Source organism: Triticum urartu, chromosome 6 (genome assembly GCF_003073215.2).
Source record: "Triticum urartu cultivar G1812 chromosome 6, Tu2.1, whole genome shotgun sequence".
Classification (NCBI taxonomy): Eukaryota; Viridiplantae; Streptophyta; class Magnoliopsida; order Poales; family Poaceae; genus Triticum; species Triticum urartu.
In genome coordinates this window covers 471,479,342-471,507,276 of record NC_053027.1, presented here as the reverse complement: position 1 = coordinate 471,507,276, position 27,935 = coordinate 471,479,342, and the positions used below count along the sequence as shown (strand labels likewise).

At 45.6% G+C, this 27,935-nt stretch overlaps 2 protein-coding genes across 2 annotated transcripts; one reads left to right on the top strand and one right to left on the bottom strand.

Moving 5' to 3' along the window:
* The first annotated feature begins 373 nt into the window (after positions 1 to 373).
* On the top strand, positions 374 to 3,322 carry LOC125514310 (histidinol-phosphate aminotransferase, chloroplastic-like). The gene is made up of 9 exons (XM_048679623.1): positions 374 to 700; positions 942 to 1,025; positions 1,323 to 1,477; positions 1,561 to 1,658; positions 1,774 to 1,882; positions 1,974 to 2,131; positions 2,233 to 2,375; positions 2,465 to 2,605; positions 2,844 to 3,322. Exons 1-9 carry the CDS (start codon positions 461 to 463, stop codon positions 2,976 to 2,978), a joined length of 1,263 nt encoding a protein of 420 aa, XP_048535580.1. The 5' UTR covers positions 374 to 460; the 3' UTR covers positions 2,979 to 3,322.
* Positions 3,323 to 3,444: 122 nt separating this feature from the next.
* On the bottom strand, positions 3,445 to 5,466 carry LOC125514309 (formate dehydrogenase 2, mitochondrial-like). Its single transcript, XM_048679622.1, has 6 exons — positions 5,268 to 5,466; positions 4,962 to 5,133; positions 4,344 to 4,884; positions 4,128 to 4,252; positions 3,888 to 4,000; positions 3,445 to 3,804 (listed from the first exon to the last, which is right to left on the bottom strand). Exons 1-6 carry the CDS (start codon positions 5,334 to 5,336, stop codon positions 3,691 to 3,693), a joined length of 1,134 nt encoding a protein of 377 aa, XP_048535579.1. The 5' UTR covers positions 5,337 to 5,466; the 3' UTR covers positions 3,445 to 3,690.
* Between the last annotated feature and the right edge of the window lie 22,469 nt (positions 5,467 to 27,935).

Below are 27,935 nucleotides of genomic sequence, written 5' to 3'. Positions count from 1 at the left end.
GGCGGCATGGATGGAGTGCAGGAAGTGATCCGTCACGCTCGAGCATTGATTTCGTTTTGGTATGGCCGGATTGTTGAACTATAATTTATGTTGCTTTATTGTGTTTGTTTCGAACTATTGATTAAATTGAAATGGTTTGTATCGTATGATCGACGTGCATGAATCTAAGAATCCACATTTACAAATGTGGATATGCGACAATCCAAAATGTATACAGAGAGCATGATTTGCAAGTGTGTGTAGATGCTCTAGGGGGCCAACCCCCTACTAGGCGGGCAAGAGGCAACGGGGCCCGCGTCTCCTGCGGCAGCACGAATCTCAAAGCGCAGCAAAGGCGTGGCCGGGCCTCTGCCACTTGTCCCCTCACGTGGCCGAAACGCCGCCTGTCCTTTTCCGTTCCGCTCGGCTGCACTCGGCCGGCCGTCCGTCCGTGGAACCAACCAACCGCGCTGCGCCGTCGATGGACTGTACCGTCCGAGCCCGCGTCAGGAGCCCGTCGCCGGCCGTCTCCCGCTTCTCCGGAGAGGGGCGGCGCCGCCAGGCGTCCAGGGTCTCCTTCCGGCGCATGGCGTCCGCGACTCCAGTGGAGGAGCCCGCGGCGGCGGCGGTGGCTGAGGCGGAGCCGCGGCCGAGCGGCGCCTCTTTCATCCGCCACCACCTCAGGAGCCTCGCCGCGTACCAGCCCATCCTGCCCTTCGAGGTATCCCTATCCGTCCGACGCCTAGACTCTCCTCTACTGTGTAGTGAAAGATGCTCCGCTTTTCGCTGCGCTTGCGAGGTGCTTGTGGAAATGTCGCGCGGCGCCGTGCTTGTGCTTCGGGAAGGAAATGTTTTAAAACGAGCTCCTGTGGCGTCTCAGCTAGCTGAATTTAGTTTCGAAGTTGTAATCTGCGATTCCTTCATGTTGTTTGACCAATTTGGAAAATTGGAACTCTTGCTAGGTGCTATCTGCTCGGCTGGGGCGTAAACCAGAGGATATAATCAAGCTGGACGCCAATGAAAATCCATATGGTCCACCACCGGAGGTGCGTACTTCCAATTCCCGTATTCGGAGTAGTCTAAATCCATACGTCGATGAGTGCTTACCTCTATGGCGTTGTACTTTGGGCATTCACAAAGGACATGACATCTCAGTAGCAACATTTCTACTTTTGTTAGAGTGAGTCTTAAAGTTCAATTAAAAAAATTAGTAGTATACTAGTATCAAATATCCTTTTGAGTCTGTAACAGAAAATATCATATCTATATATGAGCAACAAAAGCACCAAGATAATCCATACCTTCCCCTTTTCTGTATCTAATGGATTCCTGTATCTGTACAGGTAGCTGCAGCATTAGGAAATTTAAAGTTCCCTTATGTCTACCCTGATCCTGAAAGCCGCCATTTGCGTGCTGCTCTCGCTGAAGATTCTGGGCTTGAAACTGAGCACATACTTGTTGGATGCGGTGCCGATGAGCTAATTGATTTGATTATGAGGTTAGTTTGTAGCTCATCTTGCACCTGCTTTTTGTTGAAATCTTCATCTCAAAGTTGAGTAATCATGAATGGTGCCAATACAGATGTGTACTTGAACCAGGCGACAAAATTGTAGATTGCCCTCCAACTTTTACCATGTATGAGTTTGATGCTTCAGTCAATGCTGCACTTGTTATCAAAGGTAGCTAATGATCTCTTGGTCTTTTATTTATCAAACCTTCCATGATTTTTATCTGTTAAACCTTATTTAATTTCTGAACCTGATTTGATATGCCATTCATCGTTCTTTGCTGTAGTCCCAAGACTTCCTGATTTCTCCCTAGACATCGCAAACATTGTCAAAATGGTTGAACAGGAGAAGCCAAAATGCATATTTTTGACATCTCCTAACAACCCAGATGGCAGGTATATCATTGCCACTCAATACTTGTGTCAATTTGTTTGCTTATTGTTCATATTGCAGTGTTTTAAAAATCATTTCAATTTTATTTGTCAGTGTAATCAATGATGAGGATCTTTTAAAGATCCTTGACCTTCCGGTACTTGTAGTGCTGGATGAAGCATATGTTGAGTTTTCGAGCCTTCAATCAAGGATGACATGGGTTAAGAAGCATGATAATTTGATTGTTCTCCGAACATTCAGCAAACGAGCAGGTGTGTGATTTGTGTTCTATCGTTTTAGTGTGTACATGAAGGTTATGTGTTATGAAGAATCAGAAGGAAGTGAATTTATTCACGAATTACTGGTGATGTAGGTTTAGCTGGGCTTCGTGTGGGTTATGGAGCATTTCCTCTAAGCATTATTGAGTACTTATGGCGGGCCAAGCAGCCTTATAATGTTTCTGTGGCAGCAGAAGTCTCTGCATGTGCTGCCTTGCAGAACCCAGTCTATTTGGAGGTACATCTTTCACAAAGATAATTCAAATGTAACATTATTTGAAAATTTGAACTTGGCTAATACGTCTGTTGGACCTTTCATTCTTCAAGAGCGTGAAAAATCTGCTACTACAAGAGAGGGAGAGGCTGTATAATCTTCTCAAAGGAATACCTTACCTGAAACCATTTCCCAGTCATGCTAACTTCATTCTGTGTGAAGTCACGTCAGGAAAAGATGCAAAGAAAATAAAGGTATGGCTTGCTTATTATTGCACTGTCCAAGTTTCTGCCTTATTTCATTGAGATAATATAGCCCCTTTAATTGTGATTTTGAGGTGACAAAATTTTGAGAACCTGGAACTGCCATATGGGTTATCTGTATTCGAGATCATTGCTATTCACACTTTTAATAATATATGCAATTTATGTCCCATTGAACAATACAGGGCATGCAACTTTATTCACTTGAATTGGTGAAAAATATTTGCAGGAGGATCTTGCAAAGATGGGAGTGATGATTCGCCACTACGACAAGAAGGAACTGAAGGGTTATATTCGTATTTCAGTTGGAAAGCCTGAGCACACTGATGCACTAATGGAAGGCTTCAAAGCACTCAAACTTTGAGAATTTGCCACGATTTACTTTGATGGAAGCAGTGAAGAGCTTATTGAGTATGTGTCTACCCATTACTAGGCTTGTAGTACACTGGATGCAGTCTATCAAGTAGACACTGCTTCCCTCCAACATCGGTAAAGTGCATTCTTCAGATTTCAAGCCAACCAGGGTCAGTTAGTTTTCAATAAAATATCTATGTTTAGCTAGTGCTGTAGTCCAAACCATTTAGCCATAAACTCTGTTTCAGCAAAGTTACTGTGCAGAGCAAGACTTTTTTGTAGAGGTTGAGTTCCTGAATGATGTTGCTTCTTTCTGTCTTGGCATACATATATACTTGCTTGTTTGGTTGCTCATTGGAAAGTTGAAGGTTCTATGGTGAATAAAGACGCCATTACCATAATCTTACCTTACTTCTAGCAGTGGTTTTTCAGTACAATATCATGAGGAGCTGCACTCTTCAAGGTTCAACACAACCTTTGCACAACACTTTGACTTTATTATACTTCAAACGAAATACAGTGAAGGACAGTTTATCGGGGAAAAAAATACAGTGAAGGAAGCAAATGAAAGCAACCAGTTTTTGTTCCATTTTATTTAGGTATATATATTTGTGGCTGATGGCCATTACAACGGCCAAGCATCTTTATTTAGTTTCTGGCAACTGGCACGGGGAGTCGGGGACTTGGTGCAGGCGTGCAGCTGCGGCTCCATGGATGGACGCTCACTGGTACTGGCTGGCGAGCTTGCCTTCCTTGACAATGTAGTTGGGCTCCGGGAAGTCCTGCCCCTTGAAGTACCTCTCCAGCATGTCCTTCACACCGGCCGCGTACCTCAGCTGCACCACATACATTGTTTACCGGTTAGCCATGGAGCATAGCGACTAGCGAGGCTTGGAGCTTGCTGTGTGGTGCTACTGACCTGGCCGTCGATGGTGGTGCCGGAGATGTGCGGGGTCATGGCGTTGTTGGGCATGTACCTCCACGGGTGCTCCTTGGGCGCCGGCTGCGGGTACCACACGTCGCCGCCGTATCCTGATCATTTTTTGAAACTGGTTAGTGTTATTTGAAGATGAGCATGGCGGGTGTATATTTGTACAGAAGGAATGTGTGTGTGTGTGTGAGAGAGAGAGAGAGCAGACCGGAGTTCATCTGTTCTTACCAGCGATGTGCCCACTCTTGCAAGCGTCTGCCACTGCCTGAGTATCCATGATCGCTCCACGAGCATTGTTCACGATGATGACGCCTTTCTTCATCTTGGCGATCTTCTCCTTGTTGAACATGCCCCTGGAAAAAGAACAAACAAAGAGAGAAGCAATCACAAGATGGACAAAATATACGCTGGCGATCAAGTTGGTTCTCGTAGTGATTTATTTACTTTGTCTTCTCGGTGAGCGGCATGTTGAGCACGACGACGTCGCACTTGGGCAGCATGGCGTCGAGGTCCTCCTCGAAGGCGGCGCCGAGCTCCTCCTCGAGCGCGGCGTCGACGCGGAGCCTGTCGTGGTAGAGCAGGTTGCAGCCGAAGGGCTTGAGGCGCTGGAGCAGCAGCTTCCCGATGCGGCCGGCGCCGACGGTGCCCACCGTCTTGCCCTCCAGGTCGTAGGCCCGGTGCGCGATGCCGGCGAGGTCCCACTCCCCGCTGATGGCCTGGTGGTGGCCCGGCAGGAAGTTGCGCATGAGGACCAGGATGCGCATCAGCTGGTCCTCCGCCACCGACACCGTGTTGCTGCCCGTGACCTCGGCCACGGTGAGCCCCGCGGCCGCCGCCGCCGGCAGCTCGATGTGGTCGGAGCCGATCCCGGCCGTGAGGAGCAGCTCCAGGTTCTTGCCGCGCCTGATCCGGTCCGCGCTCACGTACGCCGGGTGGAACGGCGTGGTGATGAGCACGTGCGCGTCCGCGATGTGCTTCTCCAGCTCTGCGTGCAAACGGTTTCCGTTAGTGATAGTGGCACGTAACGTAATGTTGTAGCCGTGGTAGTACGTGGTGACTGACCGCAGTTGGGGCCGTCCTTGTCGTCGGTGACGATGTACTGGTGGCCCTGCGACTCGAGCCAGCTGCGGATGCCCAGCGCGTTCTCCACGCACCCCACGAAGTTGGGGTTCTGCCCCGCGTACTCGCCGCCCTTGTAGAACACGCCCACGATCTTCTTGCTGCCCGGGGACGCCTGGACAACGTAAACAGAACAGAGATGAACCCACCGCTAGCACATTTTTAACATGATCGACAATTCACGTGTGCATTGTCAAAAGTGTCAAGACGCATCTAGAGGCTAGTGATAAGTAAGGAAAATAACGTTACATGAAGGCTCCTGGTGAGGGACGACTCCAAGGCCCGGACCACCTGCTGCGTCGCGTTTTTCATGGCCATGGACGACAGTAACCGACGACGGTGGCTGATGGGCAAGAGCTGGTCGTGCTCGAAATCAGCTGGATTGGTGTGCGCTGGTAGGTAGTGGTACTGCACTACTGCTGCTGCGAGTGGGCTGTGTGGGAATCGAACACTGAGCTCGGTGCACATATATAGGGGCGCCGCGCAGGAGCCGTGCAGTACCCATCGACTGCTCACTGTAGTGTAGGTTCTCCATTCCCGCCGGTCGTGGACGCACCGCCGAGCGGGTGCACCTGGGCTGGGCTGGGCTGGGCGGAATCAAAAATAGCAGCCGGGGAGGCGATTGAGATGTCTGGCGCGACGGCAAAAGAGTGCTCCCTCATACGTGTCTGTGTCTTAGATTTGATTGGAATAAAATAAGGAATCAGTGGAGAAGATGATTAGACTAGAAAGAAAAGAAGAAGAAAAAAACAACCGTAGGATGAAGTGGGAGCACGGATGAGATGGGAAGGGAGCAGGCAAGCCGGATCCGCAAAAGAGGCAGGCTGCTTGCTTGCTCGACACATGAGTGGGATCCGGCTTGCCTGCTCCCTCTTCATGCTTCCATCCGTGCTCCCACTCTATCCTATGGCTGTCTTTTTATTTGTTTTTTATTTTTAATCTAATTATCTCCCCCTGATTTCAAGGGATGAGCCGAGTCTTATTTTGTTCCAATCAAATCATGCCACATATGCGGGAGTACGGATGGGCGCACGCTGGAGGAGCAGACAAGTCTCGTCCGCGCGAGTGAACTGGACGTGGCGCGGCCGCACGGGCGCTTAGAGCAACTCCAATGGGCCGACCCAAATGGACGGCGTTTTTGTCCGTTTTTTGTTCGTTTGGGTCGGCCGCCCGCTCGCTGTCCGCCCTCTTTTAATTTTTGGTTGGCAGTGCGTCCAACGGGCCGACCCATTTCATGACCGGGCGCGTTTTAGATCATGCCGTCGCCTTGGTTTTGGCGCCCCAGCGCGCGGGAAAGGTTCGCGCGCGGGGGGAAGCGGCCTAGCGCGCTGGTTTTAGCGCTCCAGCGCGCGGGAAAGGTTCACGCGCGCGCCGCGGTCGCGCTCGTTATAAAGAAGACGCTCCTTCCACACTCTGTCCGCCGCCCATTCCCGTCGCCTCTGCTCGCCGCCCACTCCCGCCGCCTCTGCTCGCCGCCCACTCCCGCCGTCTCTGCGCCACCATGTCAATCCGCCGCCTGGGCGCTTCGGATTTTCGCGGAGTCCGCGAGCGCCGCTCCGGCGCCTTCTCCTCCGAGATCTGGTTTCACGAGAAACGTCTCATCCTCGGCGCCTTCGACACCGCAGAGGAGGCGGCCCGCGCGCACGACGCGGCAGCGTGGCGCTTCCTGAGACCTCGTCGGGATATGAATTTTCCCAACGTGTCGAGCCAAGCGGGCGCATGATCTGGCGCCTCTCCCGCGGCTTTTCACCAACGAGGATCGTCGTGTCCACCGGAGGCGGCAGCGTTGCCTCGCCATCGCGGAGAAGAACGTGGAAGCCTTGGTGGTGTGGCGGAGGCTTCCCGTAGGACATGTCGACGAGCGCCAGTTCTACAAGCAAAGAAGGTTGGAGAGGGACACGAGAATGAGGGAACGAGCCGCCTATCGGAAGGACAAGCATTCGCGGAAGCAGGCAGCTCAATTGAAACTGAAGCTACGAGAAACGACGGGTTGGGACTTTGAAGACGAGGCGTATGTTGACGCCTACATTCAGACGTCGAAGGAGGACATTACCGAGTCGGAGTCAGAAATCGACAAGCAGTGATCTTTTCTTTTTATATGTGTATGCTAGAATTACCTATTTATCCATTTTCATCTGAAAAAATGGCCGGCGGCGTTGGCGACGTAGCAGGCGAGCGAGGGTGTGAATCCAATGTGCCACCGACCAGCGGACCCGATAAGAAAAGAGAACGAGCGCGCGCGTTCGTCTTGTGTCCGCGCCGACGTAAATCAAACTTAAAAATATACCGGGAATGAGTCGGTAGACGGACGAAAGCGGACACACGTCCGTTTAAGTCGGTGCGTTGGACCGGCTTTTTAATTCACCCTAATCCGAACAAACGGCCGCAGACAAAATGAGTCGTCTCCATTAAAATTGCTTTTAGATTTGCGCGATGCCACACGGGAAGGGAAGTGCGTCGCAACGGGAAAGGACGCGCAAGTCGCTGGCCTGGCGGCTAAGGGTGAGCAAAGAGATGTGGGAGGAAGGCTGTCCCGTCCCGTCACCGCGTCACATCGGCGTCTCCCACTCGTGTCGCAGATTTCATCTCGAGTGACGGCGGCACGTCTCTCCGATTCACACGGCCCTGCCTGTTTGTTTGGGCTAGCCATTTCCAACGCCGCGACGCAAAACGGACACACTGTACGATACTCCCAGTCCATAAATACTTGTCTGAGAAATAATCAGATATTTTCTTTAGAATACGCATGAGTATGCGTATCATCTGTTGATAGAGTCCACATAGTTACATGGTTACAGTCCGAGTACGGGCAAAGGCTAGAGGCCAGAAAAAAAAGCTACGTCTCCGCGCTCATCCGTTCGTCTACTAACCGTCTATCACGGTGAGGACTGGACCATCAGGACCAATGCCCGCTATGCAACCAGGAGGAAGAAAACATAGGCCACCATCTGCTACACTGCGTATTTGCACGTCAGATTTGGACAGCGATGCTTCATTCTTTGGGCAAGCCAGACTGGGTGCCAACAGTAGACGACACTCTCAGAATGATGCGCAAACAAGAGCACCAGTAGAAAACAAAACAGGACAATCAATGCTTTATTCATTTTAGTCATGTGGAAGATTTGGAAACATCGCAATGCAATTGTATTCGAGGGAGCTACACCATCGAAGAACTATGTCATCCGTAGGATCACGAAGGAGGGGCGCACTTGGAAGCAAGCAGGATTACTAAAAGGAGACCTTAGCGCTTTCTTCAACATGGCGGAAGAGTGGGCTAGTGCGGCAAGTTAGCATAGGAGTAGAGAGTAGAGAGTAGAGGTGGTGATGGTGTCCATGTAAAATCTTGTAACATTATCGTGGAGGGGCTCTTCATAATATAGTACACACACTCGTGCGTATTCGAGAAAAAAAAGAAAAGAAAAATGTCGCTATGGAAGAACCCTGCAAGAACCCATTCCCTCCCCATGTTCACGATGAGCCGTTGAACGTCCTGCAACGACGGAGAGTCCTTATCGAAAACGACCGCATTCTGGTGCTTCCACATCTCCCAAAGGACCAACATCGCGAGGGTGTTGAGGTCCTTCCTGTTCTGTTGGCCCGAGGCGAGCACCGTGCACCAATGTAACAACCGATTGTCCGATGTCGGAGACCGGTCCTCCTAACCCAAGGCCGAGAGCACCTTGAACCACACGGAGCGGGCGAAAACGCGCGCGATGAGCAGATGGTCGATGGACTCGTGCTCCTGGCTGCACAAGGGACATGTCTCCTGATGGGGCAAGCCATGTCGCGCCAACTGATCAGAGGTCCAAACCCGATCCTTGAGGATTAGCCAGCTGAAGAGTTTGCAACGCAACGGAGCCCTGGAGTGCCAAGTGAAGCTAGCTCCTAGTTCCTAAATCATGCTCGCGACCTGTGAACCTACTGGCATACGCCGATCGCACCAAGAACATGTTGGATGTCTCCAAGCCCAGCGGACCCTGTCCGCAATCCCCGGATGCAGTTGCACCTCCGTAACCCTGTTCCACAATGCAAGGAACTGCTCGAGCTCTAGTTGAGATAGGTATGGGCCGAGATCTCTCGTCCAGGCACCCCCTGCTGCCTCCGCCACCGATCATGAGACCTTGAATCGGGGCTGGATCTTCGCGTAAACCAAGGGTGTGATCTCCTGCAGCCTCCACCCATCGAGCCTCCGGTCCTCCCAAAAGAGGCAGTCAGCACCATCTCCTAAGTCCACGAATATAGCCGCCTGATATATCTATAGCGAGGTCACCGTCGTGTCGATCTAGAATTCTACCCAGGTGTAACACCCACGATGCGGCTATATCTCCCACGTGTCGGGGCACGACTTAGAGGCATAACCGCATGGTAGGCATGTCGCAAGAGGGGTAATCTTTACACATTTCATGTACTGAATAAGAAAGGGATAAAGAGTTGGCTTACAATCGCCACTTCACACAATACATAAATATATCATACATCATCCAGAATACAATCAAGGTCCAACTACGGAACCAAAATAAAGAAAGACAACCCCAAATGCTAGATCCCCGATCACCCCAACTGGGCTCCTCTACTGATCATCCGGAAAAGAAACATAGTAACGGCCCGAATCCTCGTCGAACTCCCACTTGAGTTCGGTAGCGTCCCCTGCACTGGCATCACTGGCACCTGCATCTGTTTGGAAGTATCTGTGAGTCACGGGGACTCAACAATCTCACACCCTCGCGATCAAGACTATTTAAGCTTAAAGGGAGGAAAATGGTAGTGAGGTGGAGCTGCAGCAAGCACTAGCATATATGGTGGCTAACTTACGCAAAAGAGAGCGAGAAGAGAAGCAAAGCACGGTCAAGAAGCTAATAGTGATCAAGAAGTCATCCTGAAAGCTACTTACGTTCAAGCATAACACGAGACCGTGTTCTCTTCCCGGACTCCACCGAAAAGAGACCATCACGGCTACACACGCGGTTGATTCATTTTAATTAAGTCAAGTGTCAAGTTTTCTACAACCGGATATTAACAAATTCCCATCCGCCCATAACCGTGGGCACGGTTTTCGAAAGTTCGAAACCCTGCAGGGGTGTCCCAACTTAGCCCATCACAAGCTCTCACGGTCAACGAAGGATATTCCTTCTCCCAGGAAGACCCGATCAGACTCGGAATCCCGGTTACAAGACATTTCGACAATGGTAAAACAAGACCAGCAAAGCCACCCGAATGCCGACAAATCCCGATAGAAGCTGCACATATCTCGTTCTCAGGGCACACCGGATAAGCAATCCGTACAACTAAAACCAAACCTCAAGTTTCCCCGAGGTGGCACTGCAAGGGGCTCTAGTTTGGACCAACACTCAGAGGAGCACTGGCCTGGGGGTTTAAAATAAAGATGACCCTTGAGTCCACGGAACCCAAGGAAAAAAGGCTTAGGTAGCAAATGGTGAAACCAAGGTTAGGCCTTGCTGGAGGAGTTTTATTCAAGGCGAACTGTCAAGGGGTTCCCATAACACCCAACCACGTAAGGAAGGCAAAATCAAGGAACATAACACCAGTATGACGGAAACTAGGGCAGCAAGAGTGGAACAAAACACCAGGCATAAGGCCGAGCCTTCCACCCTTTACCAAGTATATAGATGCATTAAAGTAAACACGATATAATAATAATGATATCCCAACAATAACCATGTTCCAACATGGAACATACTTCAGCTTCACCTGCAACTAGCAATGCTATAAGAGAGGCTGAGCAAAGCGGTAACATAGCCAAATAACGGTTTGCTAGGAAAGGTGGGTTAGAGGCTTGACATGGCAATATGGGAGGCATGATAAAGCAAGTGGTAGGTATCGTGGCATAGCAATAGAGCGAACAACTAGCAAGCGAAGATAGAAGTGATTTCGAGGGTATGGTCATCTTGCCTGCAAAGTTCTCAGAGTTGACGAAAGCTTGATCCTCGTAAGTGTACTCAACAGGTTCCTCGATCATTTACTCGTCTCCCGGCTCTACCCAAAGCAAGAACACAAGCAAAGGACCAACAATCAATCACGGTGCAATGCGCAAGCAACATGATGCAAAACATGGCACGATATGCGAGGTGTGATATGCAATGCATATGCGTGCTCCGGAAGGAAAAGATTGATCAAGGCATCAACTTGGAAAACCAAGTGCGCCGCTGGAAAGATGAGTTGATTTCGGTCGAAATCGATATAAAGATCACCGGAATCGAATGCACGATTTGCAAATGGCAAGCAAAAACAAGAATGGCACAATTTTGTGATTAACATCACAATGCCTCCTAGAATGCAATAAGAAACTAAGCTATTGCACTCCAACATAACAACAAAGCACATGGCAGTGATCTACTCAAGGTGCTTGACAAAAGATGAACACTGAGCTACAGCTAAATCACACAAGAGAAGGTTCAAACAGACATAGCAAAAGTGCAAAAGATATCAGCATCACAGACTTAGTGAAAATACTAACATGCCAAAAAATAACATCAGGAAGCCAGGTTTAGAGCAAGCAAACAACATGCTACAGGAACAAATCATAGCAAACAAAGGCATGGCATGAATCTGCTAAATGCATAGATCAAAAGTCCCTTACTGATCATGAGCCAAAAAGGCACAGAAAATATGATGGCACCCATGTAAACATAGCAAGTTTTATAAGCAGATTCAGACTTAGCAGAAAACTGAGCATGGCAAAAACAGAGCTATGTAAACATAGCAAGTTTTATAAGCAGATTCAGACTTAGCAGAAAACTGAGCATGTCAAAAACAGAGTTATGAAGGCATCTTTGCGAGATCGATACACTCACCACAAGGCATTGCATGACAAGATAAGCATATCAATAACAAGAAGACATGTTCATGAAGCTAACCATGGCAAGCTAAAGTTCATAGCATGCATGGATCAACTACAACAACCATGGCAAAATTGATTAACATGTAAACAATCTGCCAGGAACATTTTATAGCAAAAGTAGAGCAAGATTAAGACATGCTAGGGTACTCCATAATTGCAAACAGGGGCATGGATGGATAGAGCACAACTATATGTCCAAATCATCCTTACTGAAGATACTCAAAACAAACATGGATCTCACTGTAGCATCATGGATACATGGCATAAAAATAACAGCAGAGCAAGGAATTAGCAAAATCCTAAGTCCTTGAAATCAGCAATATCACGAAGGCTACTTTGCATGCTTGTGCTAGTCACCACATTGATCACAAAAATACATGGCAAACACCCATGTAAAGATGGAATGGCACAGATCAAAATACATGTAGAGCTCATGCCCATATGCAGCACACAACAAATGTAGCAAAAATGACAAATGCTCATACTCTGATAAGAATCAGCACCTAACAATTTATAGCACTCTTGCATCCACGATTTGGGTATCAATATGGACTCAAACAAGCATGTCACAATGGAATTAAATGAAGATCATCTCCCAATGAACATTTTGATATATCATGCGCATGAAACGGAGCAACACACACAAAGTTATGATGCGATGAACAGGGCCTGAAAAAGTGAGGGGAAAAGGACTTAGAGAGAATTACGATCTTGGGAATTCCCAGATCTAGGGTTTCATCTTGCACGGATGTAGAGGCGAGGCCGGCTCGCCGGAGTTCGTCCCGCGGTGGCCGGAGCACCTGTGCAGAGAGGGAGCTCGGGTGAGGGAGGAGGAGAGGAAGGAGAAGGAGGAGAGGGCCGGACGGCGCGGGGCTCACCGGAGCGCGGGCGCCGTGGGGTGGCGAACGGCGGCGTCGGACGGGGCGTCGCCGGGGCTGGGCGGCGTGCGGCTCGTGGCGGGAGCAGCGGCGGGATGCTCCGCGGCGGCGCGGGCGAATCACGGGCGGTGGGGAGGCGGAAGGACGGCGCGGGGGCGGCGCGGGCTCGGAGGGCCCGCTCTGGGCCTGCGGGCCGGCGGCGAAGGTGCTGCGTGATGGACACTTGTCCGGCTACGAGTGGTGCGGGGCGGCGGCGGAATTTGTCCGGCCGGACCGGACGTGTCCGGCGGCGGAGAGGGAGCGGGGCTAGGGTTTTGGACCCGGATTTTTGACGGGGAGGACATATTTATAGGTAGGAAGAGTTTGGAGTGTCCAAATGGAGTGTAGTTTTCGACCACGCGATCGTGATCCGACGGCGGAGGACATGGAGATGGTTTGGAAAGGTTATTGGGCCGTTTTGGAGGGGTGTTGGGCTACAACACACACGAGGCCTTTACGATTCCCCGGTTAACCGTTGGAGTATCAAACGGACTCCAAATGGCACGAAATTTGACAGGCGGTCTACCGGTGGTGTACCAAGGCCACTTGGCAAATCTCGGTATATTTCGAGAATGTTTAACACCCACTCACGAAAAGAGACAAAAGGGGACACCGGTGCACGTAGGAGTGTCGGATTGCAAAACAGACAACGGGGAAAATGCTCGGATGCATGAGATGAACACGTATGCAAATGAGATGCACATGATGACATGATATGAAATGCATGACATGAACAAAAGAAAAACAAGACAAAACCCAACCACGAAGGGAATCTCATAACTTAAAGCCGAAAATGGCAGAGTCGGAGTTAACAAATATGGCAAGTTACATCCGGGGCGTTACAACACTCCACCACTACGAAAGGATCTCGTCCCGAGATCTAGGACTGAAAGAACTCCGGATATTCAGAATGGATGTGATCCTCGCGTTCCCAGGTGGCTTATCGGTCAGAATGGTGTGACCACTTCACTTTCAAGAATTTGATAGACTTGTTGCGAGTCTTGCGCTCGGTTTCTTCAATAATAGCAACAGGATGCTCATGATAAGACATGTCTTCTTGGAGATCAATCTCTTCGAAATTGATGGTGCGGTCAGGAGTCTTGAAGCACTTGCGAAGCTGTGACACGTGAAACACATCGTGCACATCTGCGAAGTTGGATGGAAGCTCAAGTTGATAGGCGAGATCGCCTCTTTTGCCAATGATCTTGAAAGGACCCACGTATCTAGGGGCAAGATTCCCTTTGATACCGAAGCGACGAGTACCTTTCATTGGAGAGATGTGGAGGTAGGCATGGTCTCCTATCTCGAAAGCCAAGTCACGATGCTTGCTATCATAGTAACTCTTTTGGCGCGATTGCACGGCTTTGAGATTTTCACGGATGACTTTACACATTTCTTCAGCCTCTGTGATTAAGTCATTGCCAAGAAGTTGGCGTTCACCAGTCTCTGACCAATTAAGAGGAGTACAACACTTTCTGCCATAGAGAATCTCGAATGGGGCCTTGCCCGAACTCGCTTGGAAGCTGTTGTTGTAGGAGAACTCGGCATATGGAAGACAATCCTCCCACTTCATACCGAAAGAAATGACACAAGCCTTGAGCATATCTTCAAGAATTTGATTGACTCGCTCAACTTGTCCACTAGTTTGAGGATGGAAGGCTGTGCTGAAGCGAATGTTGGTGCCCATGGCCTTCTGGAAGGAGTCCCAGAACTTAGAAGTGAAGATGCTTCCATGATCTAAAGATATCAACTACGGAATGCCGTGCAAGGAGACAATCCTGGAGGTGTATAGCTCTGCCAGCTGAGCTGCCGTGATAGATTCTTTGATAGGAAGAAAATGAGCCACTTTAGTAAGCTTGTCGATGACAACAAAGATAGCATCATTTCCACGTTTGGACTTGGGAAATCCAGTCACGAAGTCCATCTCAATATGGTCAAATTTCCATTCTGGAATGACAAGAGGTTGGAGGAGAGCAGCTAGCCGTTGGTGTTCTGCTTTCACTCTTCTGCATACATCACATTCATTCACGAACTGAGCAATTTCTCGCTTCATTCGAGTCCACCAATACGTCTGCTTGAGGTCATGGTACATCTTTGTACTTCCAGGATGAATGGATAGAAAGGAATTGTGAGCCTCGTTCATAATGACTTTACATAGATCACCCTTAGGAACCACAATTCGATCCTCAAAGAATAGAATGTCCTTGTCATCAAGGCGATAGCACTTGTACTTGGGTTGACTCTTGGCAATCCCATTTTTCACCTTCTTTACCATGGCATCAAGAAGTTGTGCCTCACGAATTTGATCTTCCAAAGTAGGAGAAACTTGGAGATTGGCAAGGAAACCTTGAGGAACAACTTGGAGATTCAGTTTGCGAAAAGCTTCACAAAGGTCCAGTTGGAAGGGCTTGAGAATTAGGCTGTTGCAGTAAGCCTTCCTGCTCAAAGCATCTACAATGACATTGGCCTTGCCTGGAGTATATTCAATACTCGGATTGTACTCTTGAATCATTTCGACCCAATGAGTCTGCCTGAGGTTGAGGTTGGGCTGAGTGAAGATGTACTTGAGGCTCTTATGATTAGTGAAGATGTCCACTTTCCTTCCCAACAAGAGATGTCTCCATGTTAATAGAGCATGGACAACTGCCGCCAACTCGAGGTCGTGAGTGGGGTAGTTCTTTTCATTGGGCTTCAACTGGCAAGAGGTATAAGCCACAACTTTCTTCTCTTGCATTAACACTGCATCGAGACCTTGCAGGGAGGCATCACAGAAAACTTCGAATGGTTTGGATTCATTAGGAGGAGTCAAGACAGGAGCTGTGACTAACTTCTCTTTCAGGGTGTTGAAAGCCACGTCACATTCAGGCATCCAAACATACTTAACATGCTTCTGGAGGAGGTTGGAAAGAGGCTTTGCAATCTTAGAGAAATTCTCAACAAATCTTCGACAATAGCTTGCAAGCCCGAGGTAACTGCGGAGCTGCTTGACATTTTGAGGAGACTCCCAATTCACAATTGCAGACACCTTCTCAGGATTAACAGCAATGCCCTTGGCGGAGATGATATGGCCAAGGTAAAGAACCTCATCAAGCCAAAACTCACACTTTGAGAACTTCGCATAGAACTGATGCTCTCTGAGTTTGTCGAGTACCAATCTCAAATGCTTGGCATGATCCTCCTTGTTCTTGGAAAAGACCAAAATATCATCGAGATACACCAGGACGAAACCATTTGTGTAAGGGTTGAAGATGAAGTTCATCATGCGAGAGAATGTTGGAGGAGCATTGACAAGGCCGAAAAACATGACAATATATTCATAAGAACCATAGCTTGTTCTGAATGTTGTCTTGGGGATATCTTGTTCACGGATGCGAATCTGATGATAACCCATACAGAGGTCAAGCTTGGAGAATACTTGAGCACCCTTAAGTTGCTCGAAAAGCTCATTGATGTTGGGAAGTGGATACTTGTTCTTAATTGTCTTCTTGTTCAATGGGCGGTATTCGACGCAGAGTCGTTCCGTTCCATCCTTGTTCTTGACAAAAAGAACACCACAACCCCATGGAGATGAACTCGATCTGATCAGACCCATACGCTCTTGTTCATCGAGTTGTTTCTTCAACTCCCTCAACTCTTCTGGTCCAAGCTTGTAAGGACGTTTGCAAACAGGTTCCATGCCAGGCTCAAGATCGATAACGAATTCAACTGGTCGGTGAGGAGGCATTCCTAGAAGCTCTTCTGGAAAAACGTCTTGATATTCACAAACGAATGGAATCTGAGAGATGGCATTCAACTTGCCCTTCTCGTTGAGAGAAAACAGTCGAATGGTATCAACACGAGCGACATAGATGATCACATCCTCAGACGAGTGTGTCAATTGAATCTGCCTGGTAGCACAATCAAGCTGAGCCTTGTGCTTAGAAAGCCAGTCCATGCCGAGAATTAGATCAATATCCGAGTCACCAAGAACAATAGGAGAAGACAGAAACTTATAGTCACCCATCTTGATAACGGAATCCGGAACGAATACTCGAGAAGTCATTTGTTGGGCCGGAGAAACAATAGACAAAGGTCTCGGCAATACTTGAGTAACCAAATCATGCATAGCCACAAAAGGTCTTGAAATGAAAGAATGCGATGCACCAGTATCAAAAAGGACTTTTGCAGGAATATCATTAACAAGAAGGTTACCCATGATCACTTCTGAAGGGTCCTCTGCCTGAGTTGCGTTCATCATGTTGACCTTAGCATGCTTGGGATTATACTTGATCACTACATTGCTGGCAGGCCTCACAGGAGGAGGAGGCGGAAGGCACCTTTGGTTGAAGCATTTGTTTGCATAGTGCCCTTTCTGCTGACACTTGTTGCAAGTAACCTCTGAGAGCGGATAGTGATAAGGAGCACTTGACCTTGGAGCATGAGACAGAGCTTTGTTCTGATAGCCTGGGTTGGGTGGGTGGGAAGATCCATTGCCACCTTTGCTCTTCTGCTGGTAAGGCTGACGGAACAAAGGAGGAGGAGGCAACCAGAACTTCTGTTGCTTAGCTGTCACTTGAGTTGAAGAAGAAGATGGAGCTGCATCCCTGACTCTCTTCTTAGAAGCATCACACTTGAGCTGAGCAGCTTCTTGCTTTAGTGCCATGTTGTAGAATTCATCATACTTGGTCGGCTCAAAAAGCACGAGAGCTAATTGCAGATCTTCTCTGAGGCCACCTCTGAATTGATAAATCATGCTCTTTTCGTCAGGGACGTCTTGTTTAGCGAAGCGAGCGAGCCTCTGAAACAGGATGTTGTATTGGTAAATAGACATGCTGCCTTGCTTGAGATTGCGGAACTCCTCGCACTTACTCTCAGCAACACTTTGTGGAATGTGGTGAGCTTTGAAGTCTCGGCGGAAATCATCCCAGGTAATCACACGGCCTCCTCTGGAATCTTTGTATTGCTGATACCACTCAGCAGCTTGATCCTTGAGTTGAAACGAAGCAAACTTGACAAAGTCCTCAGGCCTGACATTGCTACACTCAAAATGTTTGCAGATATCCACGAGCCAGTCGTCGGCGTCTGTGGCCTCGACACAGTTACTGAAGGACTTCGGCTGGTTTGCGAGGAACTGATTGAGGGTAGCAAACTGAGGTTGATTGTTGCCTTGGCCTTGATTTCCTTGGTTGCCTTGCCCTTGGTTGCGCTCTTGCAAGAGTTGCAAAAGCATCTGAGTGTTGGCGTTGCTGGCTGCCATGACAACTTGCCATGCCTCCGGAGGTGGAGGTGGTTGATACGTCTCCAACGTATCTATAATTTTTGATTGCTCCATGCTATATTATCTACTGTTTTAGACATTATTGGGCTTTATTATCCACTTTTATATTATTTTTGGGACTAACCTATTAACCGGAGGCCCAGCCCAGAATTGTTGTTTTTTGCCTGTTTTAGGGTTTCGAAGAAAAGGAATATCAAACGGAGTCCAAACGGAATGAAACCTTCGGGAACGTGATTTTCTCAACAGATAAGACCCGGGAGACTTGGACCCTATGCCAAGGCACGTAACAGGAGGCCACGAGGTAGGGGGGTGCGCCCTACCCTACCAGGCGCGCCCCCCACCCTCGTGGCCCCCCTGTTTCTCCATCGACGTATTTCTTCCTCCTATATATATCCATGTACCCCCAAACGATCAGAAAAGGAGCCAAAACCCTAATTCCACCATCGTAACTTTCTATATCCACGAGATCCCATCTTGGGGCCTGTTTCGGAGCTCCGTCGGAGGGGGCATCGATCACGGAGGGCTCCTACATCAGCACCATAGCCCCTCCGATGAAGTGTGAGTAGTTTACCTCAGACCTACGGGTCCATAGTTAGTAGCTAGATGGCTTCTTCTCTCTTTTTGGATCTCAATACAATGTTGTCCCCCTCTCTTGTGGAGATCTATTCGATGTAATCTTCTTTTTGCGGTGTGTTTGTTGAGATCGATGAATTGTGGGTTTATGATCAAGTCTATCTATGAATAATATTTGAATCTTCTCTGAATTCTTCTATGTATGATTGGTTATCTTTGCAAGTCTCTTCAAATTATCAGTTTGGTTTGGCCTACTAGATTGATCTTTCTTGCAATGGGAGAAGTGCTTAGCTTTGGGTTCAATCTTGCAGTGTCCTTTCCCGGTGACAGTAAGGGCAGCAAGGCATGCATTGTATTGTTGCCATCGAGGATAACAAGATGGGGTTTTCTTCATATTGCATGAGTCTATCCCTCTACATCATGTCATCTTGCTTAAGGCGTTACTCTATTTTTAACTTAATACTCTAGATGCATGCTGGATAGCGGTCGATGAGTGGGGTAATAGTAGTAGATGCAGGAAGGAGTCGGTCTACTTGTCTCGGGCGTGATGCCTATATACATGATCATGCCTAGATATTCTCATAATTATGCTCAATTCTGTCAATTGCTCAACAGTAATTTGTCACCCACCGTAGAATACTTATGCTCTCGAGAGAAGCCACTAGTGAAACCTATGGCCCCCGGGTCTATCTTTATCATATTGTTCTCCTACTACTTTGCTATTTACTTTGCATCTTTATCATAAAAATACCAAAAATATTATCTTATCATATCTCACTCTCGTAAGTTGCCTTATAGGGATTGACATCCCCTATTTGCGTTGGTTGTGAGGATTTATTTGTTTTGTGCAAGAACGAGGGACTTGCGCGTAGCCTCCTACTGGATTGATACCTTGGTTCTCAAAAACTGAGGGAAATACTTACGCTACTTTGTTGCATCATCCCTTCCTCTTCGGGGAAAACCAACGCAGTGCTCAAGAGGTAGCAAGAAGGATTTCTGGTGCCGTTGCCGGGGAGGTCTTCGCAAAAGTCAACATACCAAGTACCCATCACATACCCTTATCTCCCGCATTACATTATTTTCCATTTGCCTCTTGTTTTCCTCTCCCCCACTTCACCCTTGCCGTTTTATTCGCCCTCTCTCTCTATTTGCCTCTTCTGCCCGTTTGCCTCTTTGTTTGCTTGTGTGTTAGTTTGTTTGCTTATCACAATGGCTCAAGATAATACTAAATTGTGTGACTTCACCAATACCAACAACAATGATTTTATTAGCACTCCGATTGCTCCTCTTACCGATGCTGAATCTTGTGAAATTAATACTGCTTTGCTGAATCTTTTCATGAAAGATCCATTTTCCGGCCTTCCTAGTGAAGATGCCGCTACCCATCTTAATAGCTTCGTTGATTTGTGTGACATGCAAAAGAAGAAAGATGTGGATAATGATATTGTTAAATTGAAGCTATTTCCTTTTTCGCTTAGAGATCGTGCTAAAGCTTGGTTTTCGTCTTTGCCTAAAAATAGTATTGATTCATGGAACAAGTGCAAAGATGCTTTTATCTCTAAGTATTTTCCTCCCTCTAAGATCATCTCTCTTAGAAACGATATTATGAACTTTAAGCAACTTGATCATGAACATGTTGCACAAGCTTGGGAGAGAATGAAATTAATGATACGTAATTGCCCTACTCATGGTTTAAACTTGTGGATGATTATACAAAATTTTTATGCCGGATTGAATTTTGCTTCTAGAAATCTTTTAGATTCGGACGCGGGAGGCACTTTTATGGAAATCACTTTAGGAGAAGCTACTAAACTCCTAGATAATATTATGGTTAATTATTCTCAATGGCATACTGAAAGATCTACTAATAAAAAGGTGCATGCGATAGAAGAAATTAATGTTTTGAGTGGAAAGATGGATGAACTTATGAAATTATTTGCTAATAAGAGTGTTTCTTCTGATCCTAATGATATTCCCTTGTCTACTTTGATTGAAAATAATAATGAATCTATGGATGTGAATTTTGTTGGTAGGAACAATTTTGGTAACAACGCGTATAGAGGAAATTTTAACCCTAGGCCTTATCCTAGTAATTCCTCTAATAATTATGGTAATTCCTACAACAATTCTTATGGAAATTATAATAATATGCCCTCTGATTTTGAATCTAATATTAAAGAATTTATTACTTCGCAAAATAATTTTAATGCTATGATTGAAGAAAATTTGCTTAAGATTGATGACTTGGCTAGGAACGTTGATAGAATTTCTCTTGATGTTGATTCTTTGAAACTTAGATCTATTACACCTAAGCATGATATCAATGAGTCTCTCAAAGCCATGAGAATTTCCATTGATGAGTGCAAAGAAAGAACCGCTAGGATGCGTGCTAAGAAAGATGCCTTTATAAGAGCGTGTTCTTCTAGTTCCTATGAAAATAACGATGAAGATGTAAAAGTTATTGATGTGTCCCCTATTAAATCTTTGTTTCGCAATATGAATCTTGATAATGATGGGACTGAATATGATCCACCTTTACCTAGAAGGCGTTCTAAGAATTCGGAATTTGTTGATCTTGATGCTAAATTTGATAAAAGTGGGATTGAAGAAATTAAAACCCTAGATGTTGCTAAACCCACTATTATGGATTTCAAGGAATTTAACTACGAAAATTGCTCTTTGATTGATTGTATTTCCTTGTTGCAATCCGTGCTAAATTCTCCTCACGCTTATAGTCAAAATAAAGCGTTTACTAAACATATCGTTGATGCCTTGATGCAATCTTATGAAGAAAAACTTGGATTGGAAGTTTCTATCCCTAGAAAACTTTATCCTGAGTGGGAACCAACTATTAAAATTAAAATTAAAGATCATGAATGCTATGCTTTATGTGATTTTGGTGCTAGTGTTTCCACGATTCCAAAAACTTTGTGTGATTTGTTAGGTTTCCGTGATTTTGATGATTGCTCTCTAAACTTGCACCTTGCGGATTCCACTATTAAGAAACCTATGGAAAGAATTAATGATGTTCTTATTGTTGCAAATAGGAATTATGTGCCCGTAGATTTTATTGTTCTTGACATAGATTGCAATCCTTCATGTCCTATTATTCTTGGTAGACCTTTTCTTAGAACGATTGGTGCAATTATTGATATGAAGGAAGGAAATATTAGATTCCAATTTCCATTAAGGAAAGGCATGGAACACCTTCCTAGAAATAATATTAAATTACCTTATAAATCTATTATGAGAGCCACTTATGGATTTCCTACCAAAGATGGCAATCCCTAGATCTATTCTTGCTTGTTATGCCTAGCTAGGGGCGTTAAACGATAGCGCTTGTTGGGAGGCAACCCAATTTTATTTTTATTCCTTGCTTTTTGCTCCTGTTTAGTAATAAATAAATTATCTAGGCTCTGTTTTGGTTGTGTTTTTTGTGTTTAATTAGTGTTTGTGCCAAGTAGAACCGTTGGGAAGACTTGGGAAAAGTCTTGTTGAACTTGCTGTAAAAAACAGAAACTTTAGCGCTCACGAGAACTGCTGTAATTTTTATTTGGAAAGTGATATTTAGTTAATTCTTTTTGCAGATGATTAATAGATAAATTCCTCACGTCCAGCAGTTTATTTTAGAAATTTTGGGGTTCCAGATCTTGCGCTAGCTACAGATTACTACAGACTGTTCTGTTTTTGACAGATTCTGTTTTTCGTGTGTTGTTTGCTTATTTTGATGAATCTATGGCTAGTAAAATAGTTTATAAACCATAGAGAAGTTGGAAAACAGTAGGTATAACACCAATATAAATAAATAATGAGTTCATTACAGTACCTTGAAGTGGTCTTTTATTTTCTTTCGCTAACGGAGCTCACGAGATTCTCTACTTTAAGTTTTGTGTTGTGAAGTTTTCAAGTTTGGGTAAAGATTTGATGGATTATGAAACAAGGAGTGGAAAGAGCCTAAGCTTGGGGATTCCCATGGCACCCCCAAGATAATCTAAGGACACCTAAAATCCAAAGCTTGGGGATGCCCCGGAAGGCATCCCCTCTTTCGTCTACTTCTATCGGTAACTTTACTTGGAGCTATATTTTTATTCACCACATGATATGTGTTTTGCTTGGAGCGTCTTGTATGATTTGAGTCTTTGCTTATTAGTTTACCACAATCATCCTTGCTGTACACACCTTTTGAGAGAGCCATATATGATTTGTAATTTGTTAGAATACTCTATGTGCTTCGCTTATATCTTTTAGAGCACGGTGGTGGATTTGTTTTATAGAAACCATTGATCTCTCATGCTTCACTTAGATTATTTCGAGAGTCTTAAATAGCATGGTAATTTTATATAAATCCTAATATGCTTGGTACACAAGATTAATAATAAAACTTTCTTATGAGTGTGTTGGATACTATGATAAGTTTGATACTTGATAATTATTTTGAGATATGAAGATGGTAATATTAAAGTTGTGCTAGTTGAGTAGTTGTGAATTTGAGAAATACTTGTGTTGAAGCTTGTGATTCACGTAGCATGCACATATGGTGAACCGTTATGTGATGAAGTCGGAGCATGATTTATTTTTTGATTGCCTTCCTTATGAGTGGCGGCCGGGGACGAGCGATGGTCTTTTCCTACCAATCTATCCCCCTAGGAGCATGCGCGTAATGCTTTGCTTTGATAACTTGTAGATTTTTGCAATAAGTATATGAGTTCTTTATGACTAATGTTGAGTCCATGGATTATACGCACTTTGCTCACCCTTCCACCTTTGCTAGCCTCTCTAATACCGCGCACCTTTCGCCGGTATCATACACCCATCATATACCTTCCTCAAAACAGCCACCATACCTACCTATTATGGCATTTCCATAGCCATTCCGAGATATATTGCCATGCAACTTTCCACTGTTCCGTTTATTATGACACACTCCATCATTGTCATATTGCTTAGCATGATCATGTAGTTGACATCGTATTTGTGGCAAAGCCACCATTCATAATTCTTTCATACGTGTCACTCTTGATTCATTGCATATCCCGGTACACCGCCGGAGGCATTCATATAGAGTCATATTTTGTTCTAAGTATCGAGTTGTAATTGTTGAGTTGTAAGAAAAATAAAAGTGTGATGATCATCATTATTAGAGCATTGTCCCAGTGAGCAAAGGATGGTGGAGACTATGATTCCCCCACAAGTTGGGATGAGACTCCGGATGAAAAATAAAAAAAGAGAAGAAAAAAAAAGAAAAGAGGCCATAAAAAAGAGAGAGAAAAGGCCCAAATAAAAAAATGAGAGAAAAAGAGAGAAGGGGCAATGCTACTATCCTTTTACCACACTTGTGCTTCAAAGTAGCACCATGATCTTCATAGTAGAGACTCTCTCATGTTATCACTTTCACATACTAGTGGGAATTTTCATTATAGAACTTGGCTTGTATATTCCAATGACGGGCTTCCTCAAAATGCCCTAGGTCTTCATGAGCAAGCAAGTTGGATGCACACCCACTTAGTTTCTTTTTAAGCTTTCATATACTTATAGCTCTAGTGCATCCGTTGCATGGCAATCCCTACTCACTCACATTGATATCTATTGATGGGCATCTCCATAGCCCGTTGATATGCCTAGTTGATGTGAGATTATCTTCTCCCTTTTTGTCTTCTCCACAACCACCACTCTATTCCACCTATAGTGCTATGTCCATGGCTCACGCTCATGTATTGCGTGAAAGTGAAAAAGTTTTGAGAATGTCAAAAGTATGAAACAATTGCTTGGCTTGTCATCGGGGTTGTGCATGATTTAAATATTTTGTGTGGTGAAGATGGAGCATAGCCAGACTATATGATTTTGTAGGGATAACTTTCTTTGGCCATGTTATTTTGAGAAGACATAATTGCTTAGTTAGTCGCTTGAAGTATTATTATTTTATGTCAATATGAACTTTTGTCTTGAATCTTTCGGATCTGAATATTCATACCACAATTAAGAAGAATTACATTAAAATTATGCCAAGTAGCACTCCACATCAAAAATTCTGTTTTTATCATTTACCTACTCGAGGACGAGCAGGAATTAAGCTTGGGGATGCTTGATACGTCTCCAACGTATCTATAATTTTTGATTGCTCCATGCTATATTATCTACTGTTTTAGACATTATTGGGCTTTATTATCCACTTTTATATTATTTTTGGGACTAACCTATTAACCGGAGGCACATCCCAGAATTGCTGTTTTTTTTTCCTGTTTTAGGGTTTCGAAGAAAATGAATATCAAACGGAGTCCAAACGGAATGAAACCTTCGGGAACATGATTTTCTCAACAGATAAGACCTGGGAGACTTGGACCCTATGCCAAGGCACGTAACAGGAGGCCACGAGGTAGGGGGGCACGCCCTACCCTACTAGGCGCGCCCCCACCCTCGTGGGCCCCTTGTTTCTCCACCGACGTACTTCTTCCTCCTATATATATCCACGTACCCCCAAATGATCAGAACAGGAGCCAAAACTCTAATTCCACCGCCGTAACTTTCTGTATCCATGAGATCCCATCTTGAGGCCTATTCCGGAGCTCCACTGGAGGGGGCATCGATCACGGAGGGCTTCTACATCAACATCATAGCCCCTCCGATGAAGTGTGAGTAGTTTACCTCAGACCTACGGGTCCATAGTTAGTAGCTAGATGGCTTCTTCTCTCTTTTTGGATCTCAATACAATGTTCTCCCCCTCTCTTGTGGAGATATATTCGATGTAATCTTCTTTTTGCGGTGTGTTTGTTGAGACCGATGAATTGTGGGTTTATGATCAAGTCTATCTATGGATAATATTTGAATCTTCTCTGAATTCTTTTATGTATGATTGGTTATCTTTGCAAGTCTCTTCGAATTATCAGTTTGGTTTGGCCTACTAGATTGATCTTTCTTGCAATGGGAGAAGTGCTTAGCTTGGGGTTCAATCTTGCGGCATCCTTTCCCAGTGACAGTAAGGGCAGCAAGGCACATATTGTATTGTTACCATCGAGGATAACAAGATGGGGTTTTATTCATACTGCATGAGTCTATACCTCTACATCATGTCATCTTGCTTAAGGCGTTACTCTATTTTTAACTTAATACTCTAGATGCATTCTAGATAGCGGTCGATGAGTGGAGTAATAGTAGTAGATGCAGGCAAGAGTCAGTCTACTTGTCTCGGACGTGATGCCTATATACATGATCATGCCTAGATATTCTCATAATTATGCTCAATTCTGTCAATTGCTCAACAGTAATTTGTTCACCCACCATAGAATACTTATGCTCTCGAGAGAAGCCACTAGTGAAACCTATGGCCCCCGGGTCTATCTTTATCATATTGTTCTCCTACTACTTTGCTATTTACTTTGCCTTTATTTTACTTTGCATCTTTATCATAAAAATACGAAAAATATTATCTTATCATATCTATCATATCTCACTCTTGTAAGTTGCCTTATAGGGATTGACAACCCCTATTTGCGTTGGTTCTGAGGATTTATTTGTTTTGTGCAGGTACGAGGTACTTGCCGTAGCCTCCTACTGGATTGATACCTTGGTTCTCAAAAACCGAGGGAAATACTTACGCTACTTTGCTGCATCATCCCTTCCTCTTCGGGGAAAACCAACACAGTGCTCAAGAGGTAGCAGTGGTGGCGGAGGTTCCGGATTCTGACGCATTGGAGGAGCTATCCTGAAGAGGTTGACATCTGTTAGCATCTTGAAAGACATATATTCAAGCTGAATCAAAGGATCGAAATTGCAACATATAGCCTTAACATTCAAACAAGAATGAATGAATGAATTCCAAAGTAAATCATCACACTTCCATTAAGTTGAGAAGCCACTTTGATAAAGGTAGATGAATAAAGCAACAAGGTACGGATATGAACAAATAAGTGGTAAGGATTACCCAATCACAAACCAAATATCTGCAGGAAGAAATACTAGAGCTACTTGAATACCCACCTATAAAACTCCTGAAACTTTCTGGTTAGGCAATCAGGTGTTGGGGATACAGGGGAAGCATAATATCTCACCCAAAACTAGCAAATCCTACATCCAGCTGTATCCAACCTTCAACACATAACCAAGAAACCTTCGGAAATAATTTACCTCAACCTTCGAAAAGCATCCGTTATACGAGTTATGGCAATACTCCCGAACTCCCGCCCCAGTACTGGGTGGCGTCGAGGTCATCTCACCAACAACTGCATAAAGGAGATTTTCGATGTCGGCGAACTCAGGTATTCCAGAACTGCAACAATAAAATTGTGACGACAACACCTTGGAGCTCAACTCCCCGGGACACTGCCACAACCCCTAAATGTCAGGAGGCACCAAGAACAATGCTCTCGTCACAAAACCATCGGAACGATTCCAAGATACCCGCGTGATCCTAAATTTTTTTCCATGAAATTTGAAGGGAGAAGAGTCAAAACTCTACGTCAGGAGGCCTCACCAGAGCGACGAAGGGACTGAGGAGTAAAAAGAATCCTACTCTCCGATATATATAATCCTATAAGACTCAAAACATTTTCTTCTAGACTCAACAACGTCAGTGATTTGATCAAGTAGGGGGCTCCTAAGTCGGGGAAGGCTCTTATTACCAACTTGTAACACCCACGATGCGGTTATATCTCCCACATGTCGGGGCATGACTTAGAGGCATAACCGCATGGTAGGCATGTCGCAAGAGGGGTAATCTTTACACATCCCATGTACTGAATAAGAAAGGGATAAAGAGTTGGCTTACAATCGCCACTTCACACAATACATAAATATATCATACATCATCCAGAATACAATCAAGGTCCGACTACGGAACCAAAATAAAGAAATACAACCCCAAATGCTAGATCCCCGATCGCCCCAACTGGGCTCCTCTACTGATCATCCGGAAAAGAAACATAGTAACGGCCCGAATCCTCGTCGAACTCCCACTTGAGTTCGGTAGCGTCCCCTGCACTGGCATCGTCGGCACCTGCATCTGTTTGGAAGTATCTATGAGTCACGGGGACTCAGCAATCTCACACCCTCGTGATCAATACTATTTAAGCTTAAAGGGAGGAAAAGGGTAGTGAGGTGGAGCTGCAGCAAGCACTAGCATATATGGTGGCTAACTTACGCAAAAGAGAGCGAGAAGAGAAGCAAAGCACAGTCGAGAAGCTAATAGTGATCAAGAAGTGATCCTTGAAGCTACTTACGTTCAAGCATAACACGAGACCGTGTTCTCTTCCCGGACTCCGTCGAAAAGAGAACGTCACGGCTACACACGCGGTTGATTCATTTTAATTAAGTTAAGT